Here is a 24,020-nt window from a genome sequence, read left to right as displayed (position 1 = left end):
TTTTTTGCAGTTTGTAGGCTTCTAGCTGAGAAGGGCTTTACCAATGGGGCTTTGAGATGGTGAAGTGTTAAAATTACCAAATACCCTCCTTGAAATTTCAGATTTCAGATTTAGGACACGTTGTTAATTTTTTAATTTTTTTTTATAATAGTATTTTGTTATAAAAGAGTAAAGGAAGATCTATGAATACTTGAAAAAGGATTTTAAGAAAAGATATAGAGTACTTGAAACTAATAGAAAACTTGGCATAAAACCAAACGCAATATCGTTCTGGAATAAAGTCTATCTCATTTAGTGAAACAAGCTTTAGTGTTGTTCTCGTTCTAATATTTTGTCATTTTTTTTTTTTTGTCCTTCCCCTTCTAGAGCTTTTGAGAGCTGAGATGTGATTTCTTAAAATCTGAGGTTTTTCTCACAAACGGTCTTTTTAAGTTTTGAAATGTCACTTTGGTCCTTTATGTTTCAAACTCATCAATTTCACTCAATTCTATTGAGTTACTCATCGATATCCTGCTTCCTCGCAAATGGAATTTGAATTCAAAACCTCTTGCACCATATCGGATATTGTGTCTTGCTAGTCTAAATGGCCCTATGCCACATCAGACAGTCGAAGCTGCAAACCCGTTTGGCAAATTGGTCCCAACCCGGTTTGTTCATGACTGCTTCTGAAATCGCAGCACACTGCAAAGTGCAAACACACTTTTATCCAGATGGTATAGTGACAGTGAAACAGAAAAACACTTCACATCATTTTTACTTGAACAGCTCAAAGATATATTAAGATTACATTCAAACACTCTGGTGGTACTTTGTTATAATCTGTACATACTATTTCAACGTGTGTTTCAACCGAAAAAACAAACATCGAAGAGCACAAAAACGAGTTTTATCTAAATCGCTAAAGATCCATTCGTTTTCCTGTTTTTTCCAGGCTAAACAATCTACAATTACCAATCTGAGATTCACATTTCTTCTGAGAGTAAAAACGTGATGCAAATCTCTCCACTAGTTTCAAGGTACAAAGCGGGCCACTACTTCGATTCACTTTCATCTGCCTTTGAATCACTTCCGTTTGAATCGCTTCCACCTGCTTCTTCAGCTGATGAGGATTGCCCACCCTCAGACTCAGTCGACTGTTTGGGCTTCTTGAACTGCACCACGATCATGGTCATGTTATCGCATCCCTCACCACCAGCAGTCGATGGCGCCAAACACCTATCAAGGGCTCTCTCGCACACCGCAGATAGCTTGCTTTCCTGCATGATTTACAATGATAAAGTGTCATACCAAGCAACATATCGCTCTATATGGAACCACTTCAACTGCATTGCGAAAGTGCTGTCCTTGTTTTCAAACCAGGAAAACCAAAGAAAAGAAAGAGAAACATGCACTCACAGACAATAGTTGTTCATGTACAAAATCTACCACTTGCTGGCTAGACATACAGTCCCTGTAAGAAGTAACAAAAATATCAACTCAATTTCCGACAATCATACCATAACTTAAAAACATTAAACTGAGTTATCAAAAGCAGAATTATATCAGCAAGGATATATTGAACAAAAATATGAACATAAAGAAAGAAAAGTTAAAGACGCATACCAGATGCCATCGCATGCTAGCACAATAAATTCATCGTCATCGCAAAGCTCAACCTAATTAAAAAATAAGTAAATAAATTAAAATGGAAGACAAAAGTAATAGCCAATAACTGTTAGTTATTTTTGCTTTTATAATAAAACATGTACCAAACAATTTTGGGAAACTCCAAAATGTAGATAGCCCCCAAAAACCGCCATTATCCAAACTACTATATTTTTCTAAATATCTTGTGAAAACTTTCAATGTCGCAAGTATATACATACAGTGTTTATGTCCGGACATGCAGTTACGATTTGTTTTTCAGCTGGCAAAAATTTATTCTGCTTGAATTCCATGTCACCTGCAGTATATGCAAAATTAATGAGTACAGGAACATAAAAAGCTATGCACTTAGCTCCCCCTCCACAAATATGCGCATGCACAAAAACACTCAATGTAGTTTACAACACAACACTGAACGTATTCCAAGGAAGTTCCATACATCCATAAACATAAATTTCAAAACATAATTTAATTCCTTTGGATATAAATGTAATTGAGATTTCGGAACCGTGTTATACTAAGAATGCATTCATGCACAATAATTACCTATAGCTCTTGCAAGGTTCAAACTTCCATTGACTCGTCCTGCATGGATGAAACCACCAGCTTTTAAAATCCTCTCCTTCTCAAGCTCAAGATCAGGTTTGTGGTCCCTTGACAGATTATATGCCTGAAAAATAGAAGTGACATCAGAAAACTATATGCAATTTACAGCGGGAAACAAGTATATACAAATATTCTCAATTGTAAACATAGGATCACATATAAATAGCCTTAGAATTTAGACCTCTCATCACTTTTAACCATTTGATATAGAAATGAAAAGACTTGATTATCTATTTTAAGCAATCAACATAACAAGAAAGAAAAACAACAGAAATATAATAAATTACCTGACCCTTCCTTGATATCACACAACGAGAATCACCAGCATTCGCCACAAAAAGTTGCTTGTTTCGAAGAATTGCAACACAGGCAGTGCTCCCAGAAGTTGGACCAGTAAAATCAGAGTGAGGCCCCTGAAAACATAATTGCGTTTAAATTATGGAATTCCTTGACATTATGAAACCAAATGAAACAAATTACTTGCACTATAGATAATTTCTTGGTGTGTGCAGGGATGTCCCCATGTACTATAGATAATCTCTCGGTGACTCAGGTTTCAATCCTAAACTGTGTTCAGTTTAAGATGTTCATCGGAATGGAAAATGGAACAGATGGAAAGGGAGTTGATTTCTCCCTCCTATTTGGTTTGAGAGGAGGGAAATTATTGGGCTTGTTTGGATATAAAGCGAGGAGAAAAAATTTCAACATTACAGTCTAGAACTATAAATTTGCAACAAAGGGATGGAGCCATGGTTTCCTTCCTCCAATCTGCCTTCCCCTACAGGAAGTATACTGCTGTTTTCTTCTAACCATACGAATCGCAATAGTAAATGATTAAGTTCTAAATTACCCAAGAATCCATGTGGTCAATTTAATATGCAATAAAGCAGATCAGAATCTGCTCCAAAAAGAGACAATAAAGTCAATGAACTATATGGTTCTAGCACCTACCTCCTCAAAAGCCCAATCATCAGCTTGATCATTACCATCACTGCCCCTTGGAGACCAAATTAACCCTTCTATCATGCCAGTAAACTTGTTTATCTTATCTCCCAAAACAGCCAACTCTCTCCAACCCCTTTGTCCACGCATCATTTCATCCATTCTGCATAAACCAACTAACAACATCTTCAACTTCAAAATTAAAAAGATTCATAAGACCACAACAATAAAGATAGGTAATAAAAGTATTACCATCTCAAGTATCTATGATCTCACAAGGATCCAGGACAATATAGGCTTAAACCATATGGCCAATATTTTGGCTTAATAAGCTGAAGCTATCATAAAGAACAGCCCAATACGATATAGCTTGACTAATTGTAATCGTCCCCTCCTCTCAGAAAACAGTAAAAGGCAACTGAATTTAAGTAGATCAAAGGTAGTAACCTGAAAAAAGCTTTCTGAACAGAAGTTCCTATGTCTCCAGCCGCATATGCTTCATTCTTGAGTACTTGTTGGTGAAGATATTTTGCGCAGAACTTAGCAACTACCTTGCCTAGAAAATTATTGGATTTAGGTCAGATATAATACAATAAATGTAAATATTGCTAAATACTTTGAAAAGTGCCATGTAGATCTGATAAACAGAAAGCATTCATTTGAGAGAGAGAAAGAGAGAGAGACTCCACAATGGTACAGTAACTGAAAAATCAATATTAGCTCTAGTGCATATGTCGACACCAAAAGTTTCAAATTCTTACCTCCATGGCCATCATAAACACCAAAGAATGAGGTGGATGCATCCAGATCAGGATATGCTGCATGCTAACAAAATAAATCACAGTAACAACAGCACTTAATAATGTGACACGATTTTCTGAAAACAAAGTAAGTAATCACTGCAATTTCCTCTTATACAGGATGCAAAAAATTTATAAATGCAGGAGAGTATAGTTTTCCAACAATTTATCAGGAAAAGTAAACAAGGAAAGGATTTCGTACAAAGAGAGAGAACTAGATTTTGAAAAGCCAAGTGGGATGGTTTCTACCAATTGGGGAAGCAAGTAACAGTTTTTGTAAAGTACTACTTACTCCCTACAGTCCGGATTATTTCTACAAGAAGCAGAAGGCACCAATAGGGCTAGTCAAATAAACAGACCACGGGAAACTACCAGGCTACAAGCAAGGAGTAGCCACGCCCAACCCTCTATCTGCACCATCATATGCCACAAGATAATTGACTTCTATCCTAATTAAAAGGACAGCAATAATCCGCCAAGTGGAATTAGAGTTATGCAATCAATTGAACATGTCAATGAATATCATATTCAGTTGAATCCTAACTATAGCATGCTAAATAAAGACGGAAAAGGATACAAAAGTATAAACTTCTGAGAATGGAAATAAAAGAATTTATGTTCTCAAAACAACTTCTGAGAGGAAGAGGAAAGTTAAATGTACTCACAGCATCCTCCATTGTGGTACGCCATCCTTGCATGGACGACAAACCATATCTGACACGGTCATTCTCGCCATCTTCCGAGAACTTTTCAGTTTTAGGAGTGCTCAGATATGTACCCATTCCAATCTGAAATTAAATAAAAACTCAATCAAAAACTTTAATCCACAATTCAATGCTGAAAAACTAGATTAGCCAGAAACCAAGTTACGAAGATATCGCTATTTGGTTATGAAGATAGATATAAATCACAAGGAAACCAAAGAAATGGCAAGGATTTGCCAAAATTTGTAAATCAACCACAGATGTATCAACTACTCTTCCTCTGTTAGTCTGTTATCATCTCACATGCCAAACTATTCGAGACCGGATCAATTCGATCACCGCCAATCCGCCAGTATTAAACTTAACTAAGTAACGATCAAATGATCTAAATATTCAAAAGCAGCAAAAAAAAGTCAGATTAAGGAATTAAATTCACAAACTTTAAGCAAAAATTGGACTGGAAATTATGAAAGATAATCGGGAAACCACCAAGATCATATAAAGCACAAATTACGAGAAAACCCCATATCAAATGAAGCAAAATTTACATTCAAACGGGAAAAAAACATTAAAAAAATTCAAGATTAACCATAAATAAGAAAAACCCAGATGCCAATTTGCACGAAAATTAATGAAATGAAGCCAAGGAAGAAACTTTTACATGGAGAATAGTATCACTTGAGATGCTTGAGGGTCCTTCACATGCCCCGGGGGGGGGGGGGGGGGGGGGGAAGTCCGTACAGAGCAACAGATCAGAATCGGAGGTGGAAGAAAGAGCAGAAAGAATGGTTGCTGGGGCTTGTGGAGAAGTGGGTTTTGCAGATGTTGGACAAAAGAGCCGGCGAGCGAAGTTTTGACGGAATCTGAGAAAAAACGAACAGGCAAGAGGAGGGATAAGAGAGTAGAGAGAGAGAGAGAGAGAGAGTGACAATAATTCTTCAGGAATGGCAGAGGATGGAGAGAGAAAGAGGAGGGAGAGTCAAAGAGCAAATCATCGGAAGAGAGAGTGAAGATGATGACTTATTGGAAGACAGAATAATCTCGTTTGAAATTTGGGTAATTTCTTCTGCTCACACTGTTCATGAACTTCTTCATGGACATTTCGTGGTTTTCGTAAGAGGAAATAAATTGGCAGTTTTGGGATTTTATTACTTCTTTTTATTCAAGCCGTTAGCCGTTTTTATATCTCGGGTAATTTATATTTTCTTTTGTAAGAAATTTTGTGTATTTTTTCTTGTGTTTTTAAGTACGAAATCAAACAGATATTTAGTACTACGTCGAATGACATTCTTCTTCACTTATGAGGTAAGAAGTTTTAGATTCGATTCTCGCCATAGATGAATTTAAACCACGTTATTACTAGCTTATTGTAAGGTTAAATCCACACCCTCTTAATGTAGATAATATCATTAGTTCAAAAAATAAAATAAAAAAAATTATAAAGTTAAACAGTGTTTCTCGAGTCGTCTTTTTTCTCGGGCACATTTAGCTTCTTTACTAGTGTATGAATAGCAGTGTCCATTTTTAATTTTGTTGGTACATTAATTAAATGTCATGTAAAAATTTACAAGAAATCATGTAACTTGTAAAATTACTCTAATTTTTACCCCTTTCTATTTTCTTTGCTTGATTTTATCTCGATATTTTATCATATTCCCTCAGAAGATACAAACAAAAACATGAGCAAAAACAAATGCAGATAAAAATCACTTTCTATTTAATTTTGAAGGGAATCGATTAGCAGTTTCATCACGATAGTCTGCATTTTCGAAAGTCGGGATCTCACATAGGCATTTCATTCTCTCTTGCCCATTCTCGTATGATACTAACGTCAAAAATCGAACTCGAAACTCACCGTGTAAAATATGAGCCTAGAATTTCTCTGAAAAAAATCACTTTCTATTTCCCAAGAACTGGACGTTTGGAGTTTCTAATGTATTTCAAGTTTTTGGCTTTGTCGGCAGAAAGACTAGGCAAAAATTTGTTAAACTATTAATCACCGACTTATAAATACGGCGCATAACCAAAAACAACGAGAAAATGACTCATCGCAAAATTGGTCCATTTTTAGGCATTTCTAAATCAGGTAGCTGGCAGCACATAGATAATTATCAATTAATTTCCTATTAAACCACCCACTAATACATGCAACAAAACCATTTTGTAGGCCCGTATTTCATACAGTCCGTTTTGAGTTCGGTTTATGACGTTGATGAAACATGCAATGATGGTTATAAGAGGTTGAAATGCTTCTGTAAGCCTTCTCAACCCCAGACATGATGGACTATCGTGATGAAAACATTAACTAATTTTAAAAAATAATAAAAATAAAAATAAAAATAAAAATAAAAATATTCATAATTTGTGTAACAGAGAAGGAAAGTTGTTTTCTGCATTTTGGAGAGCATTCGTAGGTCATGTGGCACCATGGAGAAATTTTTGTATATACAACTAATAATATGACTAAAAATTTCGACCTCATGGAAATAGGAAGTTTCAAATGTATGAAATAATTTCGACAATTAAATTCCCCCACTTAAACATAAAAACAAACAAACAAACAAACAATCAAACAAGCAAAAAAAAACACTTTCCATTTGTAGGCAAGTCATCATCACGTAACTTCATGAAGAAATTTTTATACAATAAGGAGTCCAAATATGCAGAGATACAGATCGTTGAAGAGGGAAAAAAAGATCTGAATCCTTGGTTTGTGTGAGGTGGATCAGTAGAATAGGCTAATGAGGACCGTGAAATTTAAAATAAGTGGTCCGAATTTCCAAATTCGTTGACACAAGACACAGATTCAAAAAAGATCTCAACTCATAAATTAGTAATTGGACATATATTTTCAGCACCTCGCCATCAAAAAAATTATACAAAAAACATAAGGTAACAGCCAGCCTCTTTGTTTAGTCCTTAGCATTTAGCAAACAAAACAAAGGCCTCGAACTTTCCTTCCATTTGTAGGCATTTCTAAGCCACATGCAGCTGGTGGCTTTCACTATACAATGAAATAACTTCACATTTTTGTGTATTCAAGCATTATACGTTTCGGTCAATTGCCAAATAATTTATTCGCTTGGAACGATTATGTTATTTATATAATGTTACCCAAAGTAGGAACAACGTTGATGAGCAAGGTCACCTCCCTTGGATGGCATTCCATTTTTCTATTGTTTAGAAAAAATCGAACTTAGGCAAGCAGCAGCGGATTCAAGATTCAATTGGGAGTCTTGTGTTAACGATTGAAGTTTTTTAAACAGAGGGAAGTGTGTAAAAAAATTCAGTTTATTTACTAAGGTATTTTATTGAACACTTGGTGGGCTTGTGTTAGTAGTCGAACCAAACTACACACATGTCAACAAGTATTAACACATGCGATGCAATCTGATGAGTGCTATTGAAATAATTTATTAGGCTTCTCAAAGCAACTTGTGATAGTCATTTCATCAACAACTCGGTGGGAAGAAAAGAGACCCGTACCAAATATTTAGACTGTTCTCAGAAGATTACCTCTCAATATATGTCTGGCACACTGAATGCAAAGAGTGTAACACAATATTTTAGCCAACTTAACTGATCTGACATGTTGCATGGATTAGCACATCATCCAAACATTTCCTATACATCTGCCCCTGTGCAAGTAGTGTAACACATCATCCAAACATTTCTTGTGCAAATGAACCATGCATCATTTTCTCCTCATTAAAAAGATAGATAAAAGTCAAGTCGCAGGTAGAGTTCGGTATGACATCGACGTCAGTTTGTCACTGGACTGCTGAATTCTTATGGTCCCAACCCCTTAAATATGCCAGTAACCTAACATGTTTTTAGTAATTGGCCGTCGTTTTTCCTTGAGAATATGTGGATGGCAAGTTGTAAACGTAAGTGCGGATCTAACCCCATCCATGTCTTTCGATTAGCGTCGAGGGGAACGAGAGTGCGTACATTGTCTGTATCTTACTCGTTGCGTGTCACAATCAAAATAGAAATGTGAAGAAGACTCATGCAAAAGTGACTATTTCTGCAACTTCATGTTTTTAGTACAATATTTTATAATGTTGACATGAAAATTAACGTTAAACTATGAGGTGATAGAGAGTTTATAAAAAGTTTTACTTTGAGAGAGTCTTCTTAGCATTTCTCATACTCAAAATTTAGAGATACCAAATCTTCTACACCCAAAATGGGTGTGGCCTCTTTATGGCCTCTATTATTGACTGACACGTGTTTATAAACTTAACTTTTTCCAGCTCTGTTGTCATAAACTTAATATGTGTCAAATAATGATTGAGGCCAAAAAGAGGCAACACCTATTTTAGGTGCACAAGATTTGATCTCAAATTTAGAAATGGGAGCGCTACCAACTTTCTCACTGCTACTCATGCCACATATATGCTACTAGCATGAAAACCAAATTCAATTACATTAACAAAGGAATAAAATAATATAATTTTAATATAGTAAAATTTTTAATGTTGAATGCTAATGGAGTACACGTGGTATTAAGAAAAGTAAAAAAATTAAAATGCAAACGTAAGTGAGAAGGTTCGTAGCACTTCTCATTTAGAAAAGTAGGGTTTCTCGAAAGAAAAGATTTTACTTTGTAGCCGAATGTCTACATCGTTGTTCACTTCGTGCGCGTAACAACGCTCAAAATCCATAAAAGTAAAAGTTAAGGAGAAGCATACAACCACATCCATGTTTTAGTTTTCCTCCAACGGACCAAATACTCGCTACGTTGTGCAGTATCAAATTGTTAATCAAAACCGCGCATTTAGACGTAGTTAATTTTGTTTATGATATTTGAATTCGTGACATGGTTTATATTTAATATTCGGGGAAGAGAAATGTTACGGGGATTCTCTTAAAAGTGGTTCTTCATAGATTCTTTATTACCTCACAGTTGGACATCAATTCTAAAGCCAACATTATAAAACATTGTGTCAAAAACATAAAGTAACAGAGAGTTTATAGAGAATCCCACTGTTGAGAGAGTCATTATCATATGGTTTTGGAGTAACATGAGCATCTATCACTAAGTATAGCACTAATAACAATTAATCATTATAATAATTGTATGGACCAACTTTAGAGAGATTTTTCAATATGATCAAAACACGGGCTGGTATACCACGTGTTCTTATACAAATGGTGAGATTCTTGTATTAAAAAAGTAATAACGTAAAAAATAACATTTTTCACCACTTATTTAATAACACGTGATGTACCACTTGTGTTATGGGCACAAGAAAAAATTTTCCCAATTTTTTCAGAGGCAAAGAAAGGGATAGCATGAAATTGGTAAAATTCTAGTCCTCGGAACATGCAAAATAAAGTTTATCATAGTGTAATTCAAACGCTACTCATTACGTCGTTGTATAAATGTATAAGTTGGTCTCTTAACGTGGGATTTAGATCCTCGTTGAATTTCACATTTCGAAGCTCACGGACCTAGTAATTTTGGACTATTCAATTTAAGTTATGATGTCCTTATTAACCCATTTCACTGTTCAGCTTCACACACAATATCTCTCTCCAACACTCTTATTTCTCTCTCTCTTGAACAGCCTAAATTGCTCGGCTTGTGAGCTCCAAATGTGATCTGAAGAGAATTTCAATTTCAAGTGGTTCTAAAGTTTCAATTTTTTTTTAACTCATTCTTTAAGCTTTAATTGTTTGGTTTATAGACTATAAGATCAACTTTGGACAAAAGATATGATAGGATACCAAATGTCCAGGCAACCCAATGTGTATACTGCAATAAAGACTTGCATACTTAAAAACGTCACCTGTATTGTTTTGGATTGATAATATAATATTATGGATATTTTAAACTATAGGTAAGTCTCTCGTACATTTCATCTCTTTCCCTCCGCATTTATCTTCTTCGCCCTCTTCGCGTCCGTGAGAGGGTGGCGATTATTTAATGATTAGAAGAAAATTAAAAAAAAAATCCCTAATAACCAGAATCTGATTAAACAATTTTTAAAAAGGGATATTGTGTAGGATAATTAGATATTCAAAATCGTCAAAGTTCTTCTGGGGCAGGTTGTAAAGGATCTCTTTGTTCCACCTGGTGGGTGCAGATGGCACAAATCTATATGGGAACTTGTGGTCCTCAAATTTTAGGGCTAAATACACTGCTGGTAGTTTGAGTACTGCTTTGATGCTGATGTGCTTTTATAAAAAATGGGTATAAAAAAAATTGAGCTCAAAAATATGTTTGGTAAACACTTAAAAACAGCTTATTTTCACAGTTTTGGGTAAAAAAGCTGAAAACGTGAAGCAGCAAAAACGAGCTTATTCTCACAGCACAGCAGTAGCAGTTTTTTTTTCAAAGCACAGCAATACCAAACCAGCCCTTGGTCACCCCAAATTGTTAATGGCGAAAAGGGTCATCCATGGCAGCTAAGTTACTCAAAACTATCCCACCAGTGTCCAGAATTTGTCTTGCGATCGTTTGTATTGTATATTATGTTTATCTTTTTAATGATGTGACTTGAAATCTCTCCTCATGTTATGTCATGAAAGTGAACTTTTGTCTTATAATTGATTGAATCATCCTCTTTTATCTATCTCTCTTATCACGTGACTTGAAATTTCTTATCAACTGATCTGAAGTATTGACGGTTATAACTGTGACTCATGAGTCAAATTTGGGTCTTTTTGGTATGGCTTAGGGGAAGATGATGTATTAGCATTGATGTAAGTCAAATGCCTAAGTTAGGATTTGATTTACTAGACGATATTGTCATAAAAGGTATTGAATTCAGACGCATTGAAGAGCACAAATTGTCCTGGCTAATTGACCTAACCCATGTCTACTAATATTGAGATTCTTATTGCAGCTAGGGTTTGTGTAAACCTCACTCAACACCAACCTTCCCCAGCCAAAAACTTGTGAAACCTGCCATTGATTTCGACTTCAACAATTCCTAAACCGATCATCATATTTCTCCTTCTTCCTGCTTCTTCCCATTGACCACAAGATGCATACAAGTTAGAAAACATCATGTGTTCCCCATCGCTCAAGCAACAACCCCTTTTCACAAGAAGTTCCATAGCTTTCTCCCCAGCTTCAAGGTCCTGGTGAATCACACAAGCACTAAGCAGATCACCCAAGACCGACTTGCCGGGCTCAAAGCGGCATCCTCTCGACGAGGTGCAGCGCCGAGTCAAAGAGCCCGGCTCCGCTTAAAAGGTTTCACATCCCTCCTTCACCAAACCTGCATGGCTGCAAGCGCTTAAAACCCCAATGAAGGTGATGCCATCTGGTTTAATGCAGTTCTCTCTCATTTGGTCGAAGAGCTTCAGAACAGCGTACCCAAAACCATGAAGCGCGAGCCCGGAAATTAGGGCAGTCCAGCAGTAGATGTCCTTGTTTTTCGACTTGTAGGATACCTCTAAGGAGTTGTGTATGCTTCCACACTTAGCATACATGTCTATCAGCGCGGTTATCAGATGGGGACTCGATGCCTGCTCAAGAATTTCAGTGTATGTGTATCTTTACGCCTGTTTCGAGTGATATCCCAAGTGAACGCGGGCAGATAAAGCGCCGGTCACAGTCAGATACTCGGGTTTGACGTCTCATAGAACAAATCAATAGCGTTGATCTAGAGTTGGTTGTTTAAGTAACCCATTATCATTGTGTTCCAAGTTACGACATTTCTCTCTGGCATTCCCGCTTCAGCCGTGTCTCCACCGTTCATGCACGCCAATATCATCGTTCCATGAGACAACATCTTTCTCAGGAATTCAATCGAAAATACTTCTGGCAGAGGATACGCTTTGTGCGCCTGCAAACCCGGAGATCATTATATTGAAGGATGCAAGGTCTTGTGACGGCATTGTATCGAAAATTTCCATTGCGTTATCCATCTGGCCGCTAGAAGCATACACATCTAGCATGGAGTTCCAGGCTCCCACATCTCTCTCGGGCATTTTATCGAACCTTACGAGCATTAACAAGGAGTCCTTCAGCAAAGCAGTTTGGACGAAAAGATGGTCGCAGAAACCGGTTTTAACTGTCCGGCCATGGAGCGTTAACCCGATACGCAAAGAAGTATTACCTGCTGCATTGAGCAGAAGGGGAAATGTGTAGTTATCAGCAGAGAAACCAAGTTTCTGCATCTCAATGTATGATTGAAATGCATGCTCCACGTTCCCCTTCACCACCTGATTCCTTGCAATTTGGTTCCAACTTCGCTGGTCCGAACCACCGGATGATGGCGAGAGGGAAGTGAAGTTGCAGGTCACAGAAGCCATCTCAACATCCAGAACTCACAATGGCTTTTCGGGGCGAAACGGGGGCTATCAAGGAGGTCAAACAATAAGGTAATGAAGCTAGAAGATAAACTGATTACAATATCCATAGAGAAAATTTAAGGCCACACATACCGGCCAGGTACAAAATCAAGAGTAATTGGTACACAGAATGCAAGACTAATTTAACAAAACGATTGTCAGGATCCTATTGCGTCTCGATTGTTCCCGGGAAAAAAATTAACCCGAGCTCGAGAGGAATTCAAGACATCATGTTTCTCAGCTTAAAGAACAAAACTTGAACTAAAACCCCCCAAAAGAGATATACAACTGAATAAAATTATCGGTTGATAAAAGTTTCAAAAATATGTAGGGGAAGATGCAAGCTACTGCTCCACCCCCTCGGAAGCCCAACGCCACACAGCTTTCCCACGTCAACTGAAACTAGCATGAATCAGGTAAGCAAACTCTCACATGCCTGGACCACGGTTTCCTGGGTAAGCAAAAATTCCTGCCCGGAAGGGCTGGATGCAATGCTCTTCTTAGCAGTCCCAAAGATGGCTGCCCGGAACATGTCATCTTCCACCTTCTTCAGAATTTGCATCACAACCTTTAAGTCCAACACCTTCGCCAGAGCCAACTTCCCAAGAATCTCACCAAAATTAGTTGGCGCTTTTGGCAAATCAATGCCAATGTCATCCAACATTGACCCGTAAAGAAGGCACCCGGTTCCTATATCAACAGATGTCAGCATATTTTTATTGACCAAGAACTCTAGGAGCTTTATAACAGGTTCTACACACGGTGGGATCTTTTCCAGAGCAAGGTTAATTGCTTCCTTGACAACCTCTGGATGGTAAGCTGGGGCTTTCAGCTCCTCGACACATTGAAGTGCTTCATCGAGAATCCGAACACTGAAATACTCCTCCAGAAGAGATACAGTTTTCCTTTGTAGAACAGCAAGATTTGATATAGCTGCAGGAGCCAAAGGCTTGGAAGAATCTGATACAGTTGCAGGAGCCAGAGGTTTCTTGGCTGGAATTGGTGATGCAGCCGGAACAGGTTTGGGATTTTGAGTAGAAGGTTCGACTCGGGAAGGAGGACCACCAGCTCCCAATAAGGCACTCGTTTTCCCAGCTATTATGCCACCACTGCCTTGAGGTAAAAATTTTGAATTGAGAGAAGGTGTTTTGCTAATCAACGGTGGCTGGACACGACTGGCAGACTGGGACCCCAAACCATCACGCTTGGTCATTGAACGGGATCGATAGACCTCCCAATCGTCATTTTCAAGACCAGGCATACCTGGCATTTTCCTAGTCCCGGGCATTCCAGGCATAGGCCTGGTAACAGGAAAACCTCCTGGGCTCAAATCCCCCTGGGAAGCAGCATTGCGAGCATTTCTCATCATTGCTGTCGAACCTGCACGCAACCCCATATTCTTTTCTGCATCTGAATGGATTTCACTAATGGTCTTTGCTTTCACCTTCCAAAAAAGAGACAGAAAAACAGAAGTCAGATACACAAATCCCACTACAGTGTACCACAATGCTTTCTATGGTTAACTCTTTACCAAAAAAAAAAAAAAAGAAATGACCAGGGTATGGAAAATCACCTCTTCACGCCTAGGGACCCAGTTGTTAGACCGCAAATCAAGAACATCACGGACCATGAACCTCAACCGTGATGCTAGTTGGGTGTTCGTAGTCAGCTCCTTCAACCTATTAAAATAGCTATCATTGATTCGCCGAGCCTTTTGGTTCTCATCCAGCTGCTTACCTATGGTGTTGAAAAATTGGCATATTGCCTCCACATTCTCCTCAGCAGGGCATGTTTTGCCATCACCCAGAAGCTCCTGTGTAAGACAAAAGTGCAGAGTTAGTCCAGCAGTCAAATTCCTATACAAAAAATAATAATACAAAGTGAATGAACACTAGCAAGAACCTGAACAATATGGTGAACAATCTTCTCAGGCACCATTTTTTGCTTTAATAGTTCTCCAATAAGCCGTATGTTTCCTAAAGTTCGCAACCTAAGCATTCGTTCTTTATCTCTGCATTCCATTTCTTGCTCAGGAGCAGTCATCTGCCTAATTTCTGCCCTCAAGTTGTCAGCACCTTCAAAAACCTCTTGGCAATTATTCAGCAGAACACGTTTAAATGTGAATTCTTTCCCTCCAGCCTCCTCAGAAGGGAGAGGAGGAAGCTTTGCATTAAGATCTGAGCATAAAAGCGCATACATAGGACAAAATGTTGGCTCCAGCACAGCCTTATCAAAAATCAGAAAGATTACATCCTGCAATTCAAATTGAATCCTCAAGCTCATTAGCAGGAAAGTAATATCTAAGCATGGAGTAAGAAGTATTCAAAGACATTTAGTTAATACAAACCTTTAAAATATCTGGAGTGGAAATTCCAGAATCAATCAGTTGGCCCTTGAGAATGTCAAACTTCTCCGGGGTCAATTTGTTCAGTATACTGCACAAAAATTAGAACACTTTTAATAAGATAATCAGATAGAACAAGCAGTTGCACAAAAAAAAACGTGTTCTAGCTTCTATTAAATTGCATCCTTTTAAAATGTTGAACAGATAATGCAAGCAAATCCACCAGCTGATAGAATCAGATAATTAATTACCCTTTCACTGTCTTCAAGACACGATCCTTCTCAGAAAGCGTTCCTCTTCGAGCTGACCATGGAACTTCTGCCTTAATGAGGGCAGGAGCAGGTCCCACCTGGTTTTTTTCAAAAAGCTTGAATAAGGAAACATCTAATGAAACAGAAAAATAATTCGAAGATATATAAGCAAAACAAAATACATGCCAACATTTTGGTGCCTAGTGCCTGCTATTACTAGCTTCCGGAAGTAACCTTTGATAGCTAATTATATATACCAGCCAATGATCCCTCACTGAGTATGAAGATAAATCAAGATTAACAACCATCAAACAACTGAAACACACATTATTCTTCAATGACATCCCAAATTTTGATATAAATTCATCCAAGACTTCAAGTTACAAATAACATGCCTCACGTACTACTTTGCTGGTAATTATTTTATCGGTCAAGTAACCAGGAAGAGGTAAACAAAGTTGATCTGCAGTACAGCATGGGAAATATAGAATCTTAAGAGTAACAAAGTTGATCAGCAGTACACCATTTATATCCTTAACACAATCGGATAATGACTTATTACCCCTTGGTTACCAGAAATTTGTGCCCTTCCAAACTGGGAATTTGGTTGGTCCTGCTGGTTATTGAATTCCTTTTTATGCTCTTCAGAAGCAGGTGCAGATCGACCACGCCAATCACGGTTATCTGGCTCAGAATATCGACCTTGGGGTTGAGGTTGCAGCTAAAGAAAATTGAAGTAAAAGTTAGAAATAGAATTCCTAAAAACATATAGAGAAAAAATAAGTATACCGGACTACAAAATTATAGGATGAAAATTTTATTTGAAAGTACCCAATCGCATGGAACTGTGAAAATTGATATTGATGAGTTTTCAGTCCAGGTAAATAACACAGCTACATGGTAGAAGTGAATGGTAAGTATACTCACATTGGTAGTATCTGCACGACCCCAAGTAGGATCCTCTATAGCAAACTCAACATCTATTTCTCGTTTAACCTTCAAAATTTCTTCAGGGATAGTAGTGGCCTCCTATACCAAAGGTAAGATCGTCATAAAAGAAAAACACTATCATCCCCACCTTCCAGGATAGATACTAAGAAATATTCTATCTATCTTTTTAGTGCTCCATAACATAGTTAAAGAACAATAGTAGCTATAAAGAAAAGTGATCACAATAGTACCTCCCTAAGCTGCAATAGCTGATCCCTACTATATCGAACTCGCTCACGACCTTCAAACCGCATGTCACCAGTCTGTTACAAGAACACAGTTATAAGTGTTGAAACATACGAATAGTAATCCTCGGTAAATGAACTATACACCTCAAAATAGAAATAAAAACGCGAACACACATAAGAAATATGTTATCGATGAAGAGTGAGGATGGCATGTGTGACCGAGCATAACGAACATCTGTATTCTAAAGTGAAAACACATTAAATTATCCACATGTATGCGTTACACATCACAATCAACAATCATGAGAGATTTTTCAGTGTGCCGTGTACACCAAGTGTAATAATGCAATTGGTTGGAAACTTGAAGAAAAAAAATTCCAACCAAATATATTATTACACTTGGTGTAACGGGCCGTGTTCCCGGCACACTAAAAAATTTCTCAACAAACATAAGCCAACATTATACTTAAGACACTTAAAATGTAATGCCGGTCCTTTATGGGCATTGCAGACTCATTGCAAGCCCACCTAAAAACCCGACATAGAACTCTTCGTCCATATTTACAGCTGGTACACATTCTTGAGAGCCCTGCCAAGAATTAGGACGTTTAAATCTAAAAATATCAATTTCACCCTCTTTCGACAACGAACTCCTTTTCTAAGCATCTGAAAGTAAAATTTTGGTCTAGGATTACAAAAAAGCCTACTTTTTGAGGATTTAACGGAATAATGACTGAAGATCCAATTTTTACAATGACTTCACTTTCAATTTTCTGCAACCAATAATGGAATTCAAAAACAAAGCGCATACAATTCAAATCTCGACATCGGAAATCCACCACAAACAAGAGAAAAAGAAAGTCTTCGAATTTATTAAACCTCCAGAGTACCAGATCTACAGAACAAGCAAAACACATTCGAAAATACAAATATGTACACTGATCCCTTATACATTCATATACACATATACGTATACATACAAATATACATACACAATACAATATTTTTAGGTGAGTGAGGAGCTAGGGTAAGGAGGGACCTTGAAGGCGGAAGCAAGGCCGGCATGGGAGGGGAGAGCCTGAGCATCAGAAGAGTTAGAATCGAAGCGAGCCGTGAGGAATCTGGGGGCACGAAGGCCGCCGGCGCCGCCAGGTCTTAAGCTTATCAACGTTGGATCCGCCATCATAACTCGCCGCCGTCGATTTTTCTTTTCCGACTAGATAAGCGGAAGAGATTGCAGCCGCGCGACTGGGAAGAAGAGAGAGGGAGAGGAGGGAAAGGGGGCGTTTGGAACGATGGATAGGGTTTCTCTCTCTCTATATCTGTATGTGCAGAGAGAGTCGGCGTGCAATCTCTTCTCTCGCAGCAGCGCGCTCCGAATAGGGAAGAGAGGCAGAAACGCAAACCCTATTTATTTTACAAAATATTTTAACGCTTAAATTTTTCCCGAAACGTATTTACACATTTTTCGTCACATGACGTATTTACGAAAAGTTGTATTTGCACAGTTTTATTTTTACTTTCTACATATTTTTTGTTGCTTTTTATTCTTTATTTTTTTTAATTCATTTAATTCGACGACGAAAAATTAAGATAAATGTGTAACAAATGAACAAGGGAGTGTGGATTGAGGTCAAACATTCCAACAAAAAATAGCTTAGGTAAATGTAATTCAATTTTATTGCCATCGAAAAAAAAGTTTCTACGTTCTTTTTTATTTCAAGGAAAAAAAAAAATTTCTTCAGTTTATTGACTTCACGTCGCACATTGCTACATGTAGCAATGTCTTAAATTATTGATTGTGGAATTGTTGTGTTTATGTGATATCAATGTGGCTTTCTTGTCAGCAAAAATTTGAGTCACTTATTGTTAATGTTATCAATTAACATAATGATTAACGTTATGTTACACATTACAAGTTTAGTGATTCATCATAAAAGGTATTTATTCCGTAGGTCATTGCACTAAAGAGTCTAGATGGTGTATGTGCAAATTACACTTTGTTTATTGTGGCACTAAAATTTATTTTTAAGTTTTTTTCAATTAATATAATTTTTATTTTTATTTTATTTTTTGCTGAAAATATTTATTTTCCTGGTTTAGAAATTAGACCTTCTATGGTAAAAATAAAAGCTTTCCAAAATAACATTGTTCTTTAAAATTTTTGTCTCCTTCAAGATACTTACTTAATTAATTAAATATTTTCCAAACTAATTTAGATTTTTTATTTTGATAATAAATTTTTATTTTGCTTTTGCCAATCCTCTCCAGATCCTTTTGGCAAGGATCTTAGAGATCTGTAAATCGTGCACGTTTTATTGTACATCATGCGATCAGTTTTTGTCATGTACTGTTTGTATTTAATTTTAAATGAAAATATTTAAAATAATTTCTGATAATACGATATACGATAAACGGATATGATTCATGAATTCCCGAGATCTTTACAAAGAAAAGATGACGAGGATCCGAATTCTTGCTTTTGTAGCATTGAGTTTCCATATTTTCCTTCCCTCTTGTACTAGGAGAGGAAGAAAAAGAAAGGAAACATGCCAATAGTGTAGTATTGAATTGGCCAATCAATACGTTTCCTAAATTGACTTGAATTTTAGGTAATCCAATCAAAACGTTTCTTAAATTGACTTGAATTTGAGGTGATAATGTTATTTTTATTTAATTAGTTTTAATTATCAATTATATATAAATGATCGGCTAATACTTTTATTTAATCAAGTTCGAATCTCTCACATTGTCAATAAAACAATTAAATAGTTTTCATCACATTACAATCCTCCAAAATATTTTACCTTTAAACTCAACGTCCACATATAAATTTCATTTGCATGTGAAAATTTCATAAGCCGCCATGTATGTACAAATTAAAAACAACTTGAAAAAAAAATCATCACAGGATGATTCAGTGGTTGGGAACATCTAGACTAGTATTTCCATGACACGTTTTGTATTCGATTTCTAACGTTGGTGAATCATCCATTGGTGCTAAGGGGAGGTTAAAAAATGCCTATATGAGACTTTTTAGTCCTCGAAATAGTAGACCACCGTGATGACCATCAACTAATCATTTTTTTCAAAAAAAAAAAAATCTTGAAGAACAATAAAAACTATGGTATGTTCAAGGTGAGGGATTAAGATTCTTACGTAGGGTCAATATTAAACGTTTGATATGACTAAAATTTCTCATAAACTCTTCAAAAAAAATATGAAACATTTTATTAACATTAAAAAACTATCACTTTACCGTAATATAATCACAAGGTGCCGCTAGACCTAATTAAACACCAAAAAGGATGAGAAATAACTAGAAAAAACCAAACACAAATCATCCGAAAAAGAAACACAACCACTTAATTAAAAATGAATAGAGTAATGCTATTTATATTTTTGTACCATATTTTCATATCATCTTAGGCAGCATTTGATGTGGACAACCATATCATTTGAATTAATCAAATTTTTAAATTTAGTTCATTATTTAATAAACTAATAATTAATAAAAAATAGTTAATTAAATGATGATTGTAGTATACGAAGAGTCTTTCTTTTTCATTTGCTTGGATTTTACAAAATTTTCAAATAATATAGCTGTTTATATCGGATACCTATAAAAATGTGGTATAATACGAATAACATTACTCAAATGAATATATAAATAAAAACAAGCTCCTTCCACAGAAGGAAGACTTTGGGAGTCGAGAGATTCTCACATTCACACGACGAGCTATATATTGGGAAGAGCACTACGGCTTACCAGTCCCATATTTCTACTGAGTTCCAAAGTCCCCACCAGCAAAACAATGGCTTCCATGTCCTTCTCTGCAACTTTTTCAACACCTTTACAGAGTTTTTCAAAAGCAAAAGCAAAAATAAGGTCGAATTCTTCAGCTTCATGCCCTCCCATGGCGTGCTGGATCAAATCCTCATTTGGGTCTTCTAAATCAGCACTTTTCCGAAATGGGTTGTCTTTGCAATCGGAGAATTTTAATGGGGTTTTGATCAAATCTCGGTCTTTGGGTGTTTATGCCAGAGCAGCTACAGAAAGGTCTCTCTATGATTTCACTGTCAAGGTATGTGTTCGCGCGCGCGTGTGTGTATATATATATTATATAAAATAATAATATTTCCTTGAAAGAATGCTTCTTTTTTCGTTTTCCCTAATTATTTGATGAAATTATGTTGTTTTTTAGTTTTGTTTCTGGGATTTTTGGTGAGTTTTATACATGTAATGTTGTAAGTTCAAGAGAATCAAATCTGAAGTTAGACAATTTGAACTAGGTGGTTGGTTTTTTCTTTTTTCACTAATGTCTGGGTCGACCCCAAGCCAAAAACGCTCTTCTTTGCAAGGGAACGTCTATTGTACGTAGTTTTATCCAGCTTTGTAAAGAGGCTGTTTTCACGACTCAACCCCGTTACCTTTCGGTGCAAAGGAGCAACCTTTACTAATGTCTGAAATTTTGTTAATGTAGGATATTGATGGTAAGGATGTTCCTCTTAGCAAGTTCAAGGGGAAGGTTCTTTTGGTTGTCAATGTTGCTTCAAGATGGTATTATTTTCTTTATTGAGTTTGAACTATTTATTTATATGTAAATCGAATTTTCCGGAAGTTCTGTGTGGAAGACTGAAAGTTTGAGATGCTTGTGAATTGACCAAAACTTGTTTATTTGAATTTCAGTGGCTTGACTTCTTCAAATTACTCAGAACTGTCACACTTGTATGAGAAGTACAAACCTCAAGGTATTCTGCAACTGCGCGAAATTCTTGTTTTTCTGTTTCCTTAACAGTTTGTTCTCCGCAAAAATCGGCATTAGATTCGATATATGCATTTTTGAGATCCTTTGGATTAGTTCTGGAGTTAGATCCTTAAGGATGAGTGCTTTTTCTTGTCACACAAGTCACCTTCTTTTTGGTGATCAAGGTGGGTGTGTGTGGGGAGGATTAGCTTTCAAATGCGCTGTATTTGTTCATTCGTCTTTGACCACGAAACATTGTAGCCAAAGTCTTTTAATTGAGAATTTGTTTTTTTAGTTGCTAAGGTGATAATAGTTGCTGGTTTGCAGGATTTGAGATTCTAGCTTTCCCTTGCAATCAGTTTGGGGGCCAAGAACCCGGATCAAATGGGGAAATCAAGCAGTTTGCTTGTACAAGGTTTAAAGCCGAATTCCCGATTTTTGACAAGGTGCAGAGTTTAACTGTCTTCCATCCATTACTTTCTTATTGGAAATTTTGTTTTTTCACGGATATGGGTGTTTGAAGTACTAAGAATGCATTACAGGTTGATGTCAACGGTCCCAGCACAGCTCCAGTTTACCAGTTTCTGAAATCAAGTGCAGGAGGTTTTCTAGGTGACATTATCAAGTGGAATTTTGAGAAGTTTTTGGTGGACAAGAATGGAAAAGTTGTTGAGAGATACCCACCAACAACATCCCCTTTTCAAATTGAGGTATGAATTCCCTCGTTTATTTTGGTTTGTAAATTCATTGATTCCTAAGAAAATGTTGGGGAACTTGATGATTTGGTGGAACCTAGCTTTCTAGAATTATGTTTCTAGACGTTGACCGCATTTTGGAACTTGCATTTATCCTTGTTCAAGCTTTTGATTAGAATCAGGGAACTTCTTGATTTGGTGGTCAAGCAAGACTCGAATTTACGCTATTACACTGATAAAGTGAAATAGTTTTCAGGTCTCCTGTCCTCGTAACAGCCCATTTTTTGTTTCGATCAAATATGAAACTTACCGTATGATAAAGGCCAATATTTTTGTTTAACCACTGATGCTAATTGGAATGGTCCTGTAAATCTCCAGAGACTATATCTTGTAGTTGCTTTGTTGAGTCTGTTTGCTGAACTAAATTTCACTGGTACCGGAGAAAGAAAAGGCGATAGTTTAGTAGCATCAACATCAAAGCAACAAGCGAAGCTTGAAAATATGAAACTTAATATTGGTTGCCGAAATGACTTGTGCATTTTCTGCTTAGTGTGCACCTGAAGTAAAACAGCATGGTAACTCGAGTATCGAATATGAACAAAAAAAAATATAAAAGTCTCTTCTCTTTACAAATAACTGCTCTCAGCTTCTCTGTTTTGCCGGTCTGATTCTTTGTCGAAATTTTTTCAGAAGGATATCCAGAAACTGGTCGCAGCTTGAGCGAAAGAGCTGGACAACATGCACGGCGGCAACCAGTAAAGAGAAGATGGAGTGTATATGGAAATCCCTGTATACTGCTTTGTAGTTAATATCGTCTCGTCAGTAGTTTTATCTTTGAACACTGCTTGGCGCCTTCTTGGAATGAGTCATGCCTCCTTCATGCAGCACATGTATGGAAATAACTCATTAGAAACAGATAGAAAAATTTATGCATATGTACGTGTCAAACTCTGATTAGCATATTAATAGGAATGGCAACTTCCAAGGGAACGAGCCAAGTATTTTATTTTATTTTTTCCTTCTGTACTCAACGAACTCCTAGAAGAGTGTTGTTTTGGAATAATTGTGTGTCTCTATTCATCTCTCAAGGAGGAATTCATAAGATATTACAAATCCTAGCAATAAGAAAAAAGCTAATTTATATAAAATTGTACTAAACTAAGAATCTCAAGATTACATGTAGTTCAGGTGAGAACTTCTCCCCAATTAGGATAACGGGAGACGCGCCTCGAGCAAAGAAGCACAAACAGGCGCCAGAAGCTGACGGTTCTTGTGTTCTGCAACCTTATTTCGTTGTGGAATATATGGACATGTAATTTGATGAACAATATCATCGTGATCAAGAAAGGCATGAAGTTTAGAGTTCACATATTCACCATCATTATCATTCTTGAGAACCTGTTTTTGTGACTTACTTTATTTGTACCATTTTGTGGAACTGCTGAAAAGTAACTTCACTTTTGGACTTTATCAAACAAACTCAAGCCATACATGTTCAATCATCAATAAAAGTAACGAAACAACGAGCAAAACCAAATGTAGCAGTTTTAGATGGTCTATACATAATGAATTATCATAAATAGAACTGAACTTTTAATTGGACGAAAACAAAGTACACTTTTATCCAGTTCACGAACACCATATTTAAAGCTAGAATTATCATGCTTAACAAATAGGTTGGGAAACAATCTCCGTAAATAGCTGAAAAGAGCATTTCCAAGTCGACAATGCCATAACCAAACCTCCGAAGCTTTATTCTTCTCCCTTTGAGATCCATCCACGAATAGAGTTTGAGTCA

At 36.8% G+C, this 24,020-nt stretch overlaps 3 protein-coding genes, 1 non-coding gene and 1 pseudogene across 4 annotated transcripts; 1 reads left to right on the top strand and 4 right to left on the bottom strand.

The window, feature by feature from the left end:
* Positions 1 to 773: 773 nt before the first annotated feature.
* LOC137717427 (probable protein phosphatase 2C 60) lies at positions 774 to 5,813 on the bottom strand. Its single transcript, XM_068456793.1, has 11 exons — positions 5,358 to 5,813; positions 4,658 to 4,780; positions 3,954 to 4,017; positions 3,640 to 3,748; positions 3,202 to 3,355; positions 2,538 to 2,663; positions 2,191 to 2,314; positions 1,866 to 1,942; positions 1,603 to 1,655; positions 1,396 to 1,450; positions 774 to 1,256 (listed from the first exon to the last, which is right to left on the bottom strand). Exons 2-11 carry the CDS (start codon positions 4,772 to 4,774, stop codon positions 1,032 to 1,034), a joined length of 1,104 nt encoding a protein of 367 aa, XP_068312894.1. The 5' UTR covers positions 4,775 to 4,780; positions 5,358 to 5,813; the 3' UTR covers positions 774 to 1,031.
* A 5,759-nt stretch (positions 5,814 to 11,572) lies between these two features.
* LOC137718112 (pentatricopeptide repeat-containing protein At3g29230-like) lies at positions 11,573 to 12,967 on the bottom strand (annotated as a pseudogene).
* Positions 12,968 to 13,046: 79 nt separating this feature from the next.
* On the bottom strand, positions 13,047 to 18,175 carry LOC137717280 (eukaryotic translation initiation factor-like). Its single transcript, XM_068456589.1, has 9 exons — positions 17,819 to 18,175; positions 16,783 to 16,854; positions 16,529 to 16,630; positions 16,164 to 16,322; positions 15,602 to 15,699; positions 15,354 to 15,441; positions 14,909 to 15,259; positions 14,580 to 14,819; positions 13,047 to 14,450 (listed from the first exon to the last, which is right to left on the bottom strand). The coding sequence occupies exons 1-9, from the start codon at positions 17,963 to 17,965 to the stop codon at positions 13,419 to 13,421; spliced, it is 2,289 nt and encodes a 762-aa protein (XP_068312690.1). The 5' UTR covers positions 17,966 to 18,175; the 3' UTR covers positions 13,047 to 13,418.
* Positions 17,258 to 17,364, bottom strand: LOC137718913 (small nucleolar RNA snoR103). Its single transcript, XR_011065992.1, has one exon. It is a non-coding gene; the product is annotated as a small nucleolar RNA snoR103 (small nucleolar RNA).
* Positions 18,176 to 20,463: 2,288 nt separating the features above from the next.
* On the top strand, positions 20,464 to 23,233 carry LOC137717281 (putative glutathione peroxidase 7, chloroplastic). The gene is made up of 6 exons (XM_068456590.1): positions 20,464 to 20,864; positions 21,264 to 21,340; positions 21,470 to 21,531; positions 21,855 to 21,973; positions 22,070 to 22,237; positions 22,913 to 23,233. The coding sequence occupies exons 1-6, from the start codon at positions 20,595 to 20,597 to the stop codon at positions 22,940 to 22,942; spliced, it is 726 nt and encodes a 241-aa protein (XP_068312691.1). The 5' UTR covers positions 20,464 to 20,594; the 3' UTR covers positions 22,943 to 23,233.
* Positions 23,234 to 24,020: the final 787 nt, after the last annotated feature.

The sequence above is a fragment of the Pyrus communis genome, chromosome 15 (assembly GCF_963583255.1).
Source record: "Pyrus communis chromosome 15, drPyrComm1.1, whole genome shotgun sequence".
NCBI classification, from domain to species: Eukaryota; Viridiplantae; Streptophyta; class Magnoliopsida; order Rosales; family Rosaceae; genus Pyrus; species Pyrus communis.
Note: the sequence above shows the minus strand (reverse complement) of the source record. Positions and strands in the feature narration are given on the sequence as shown.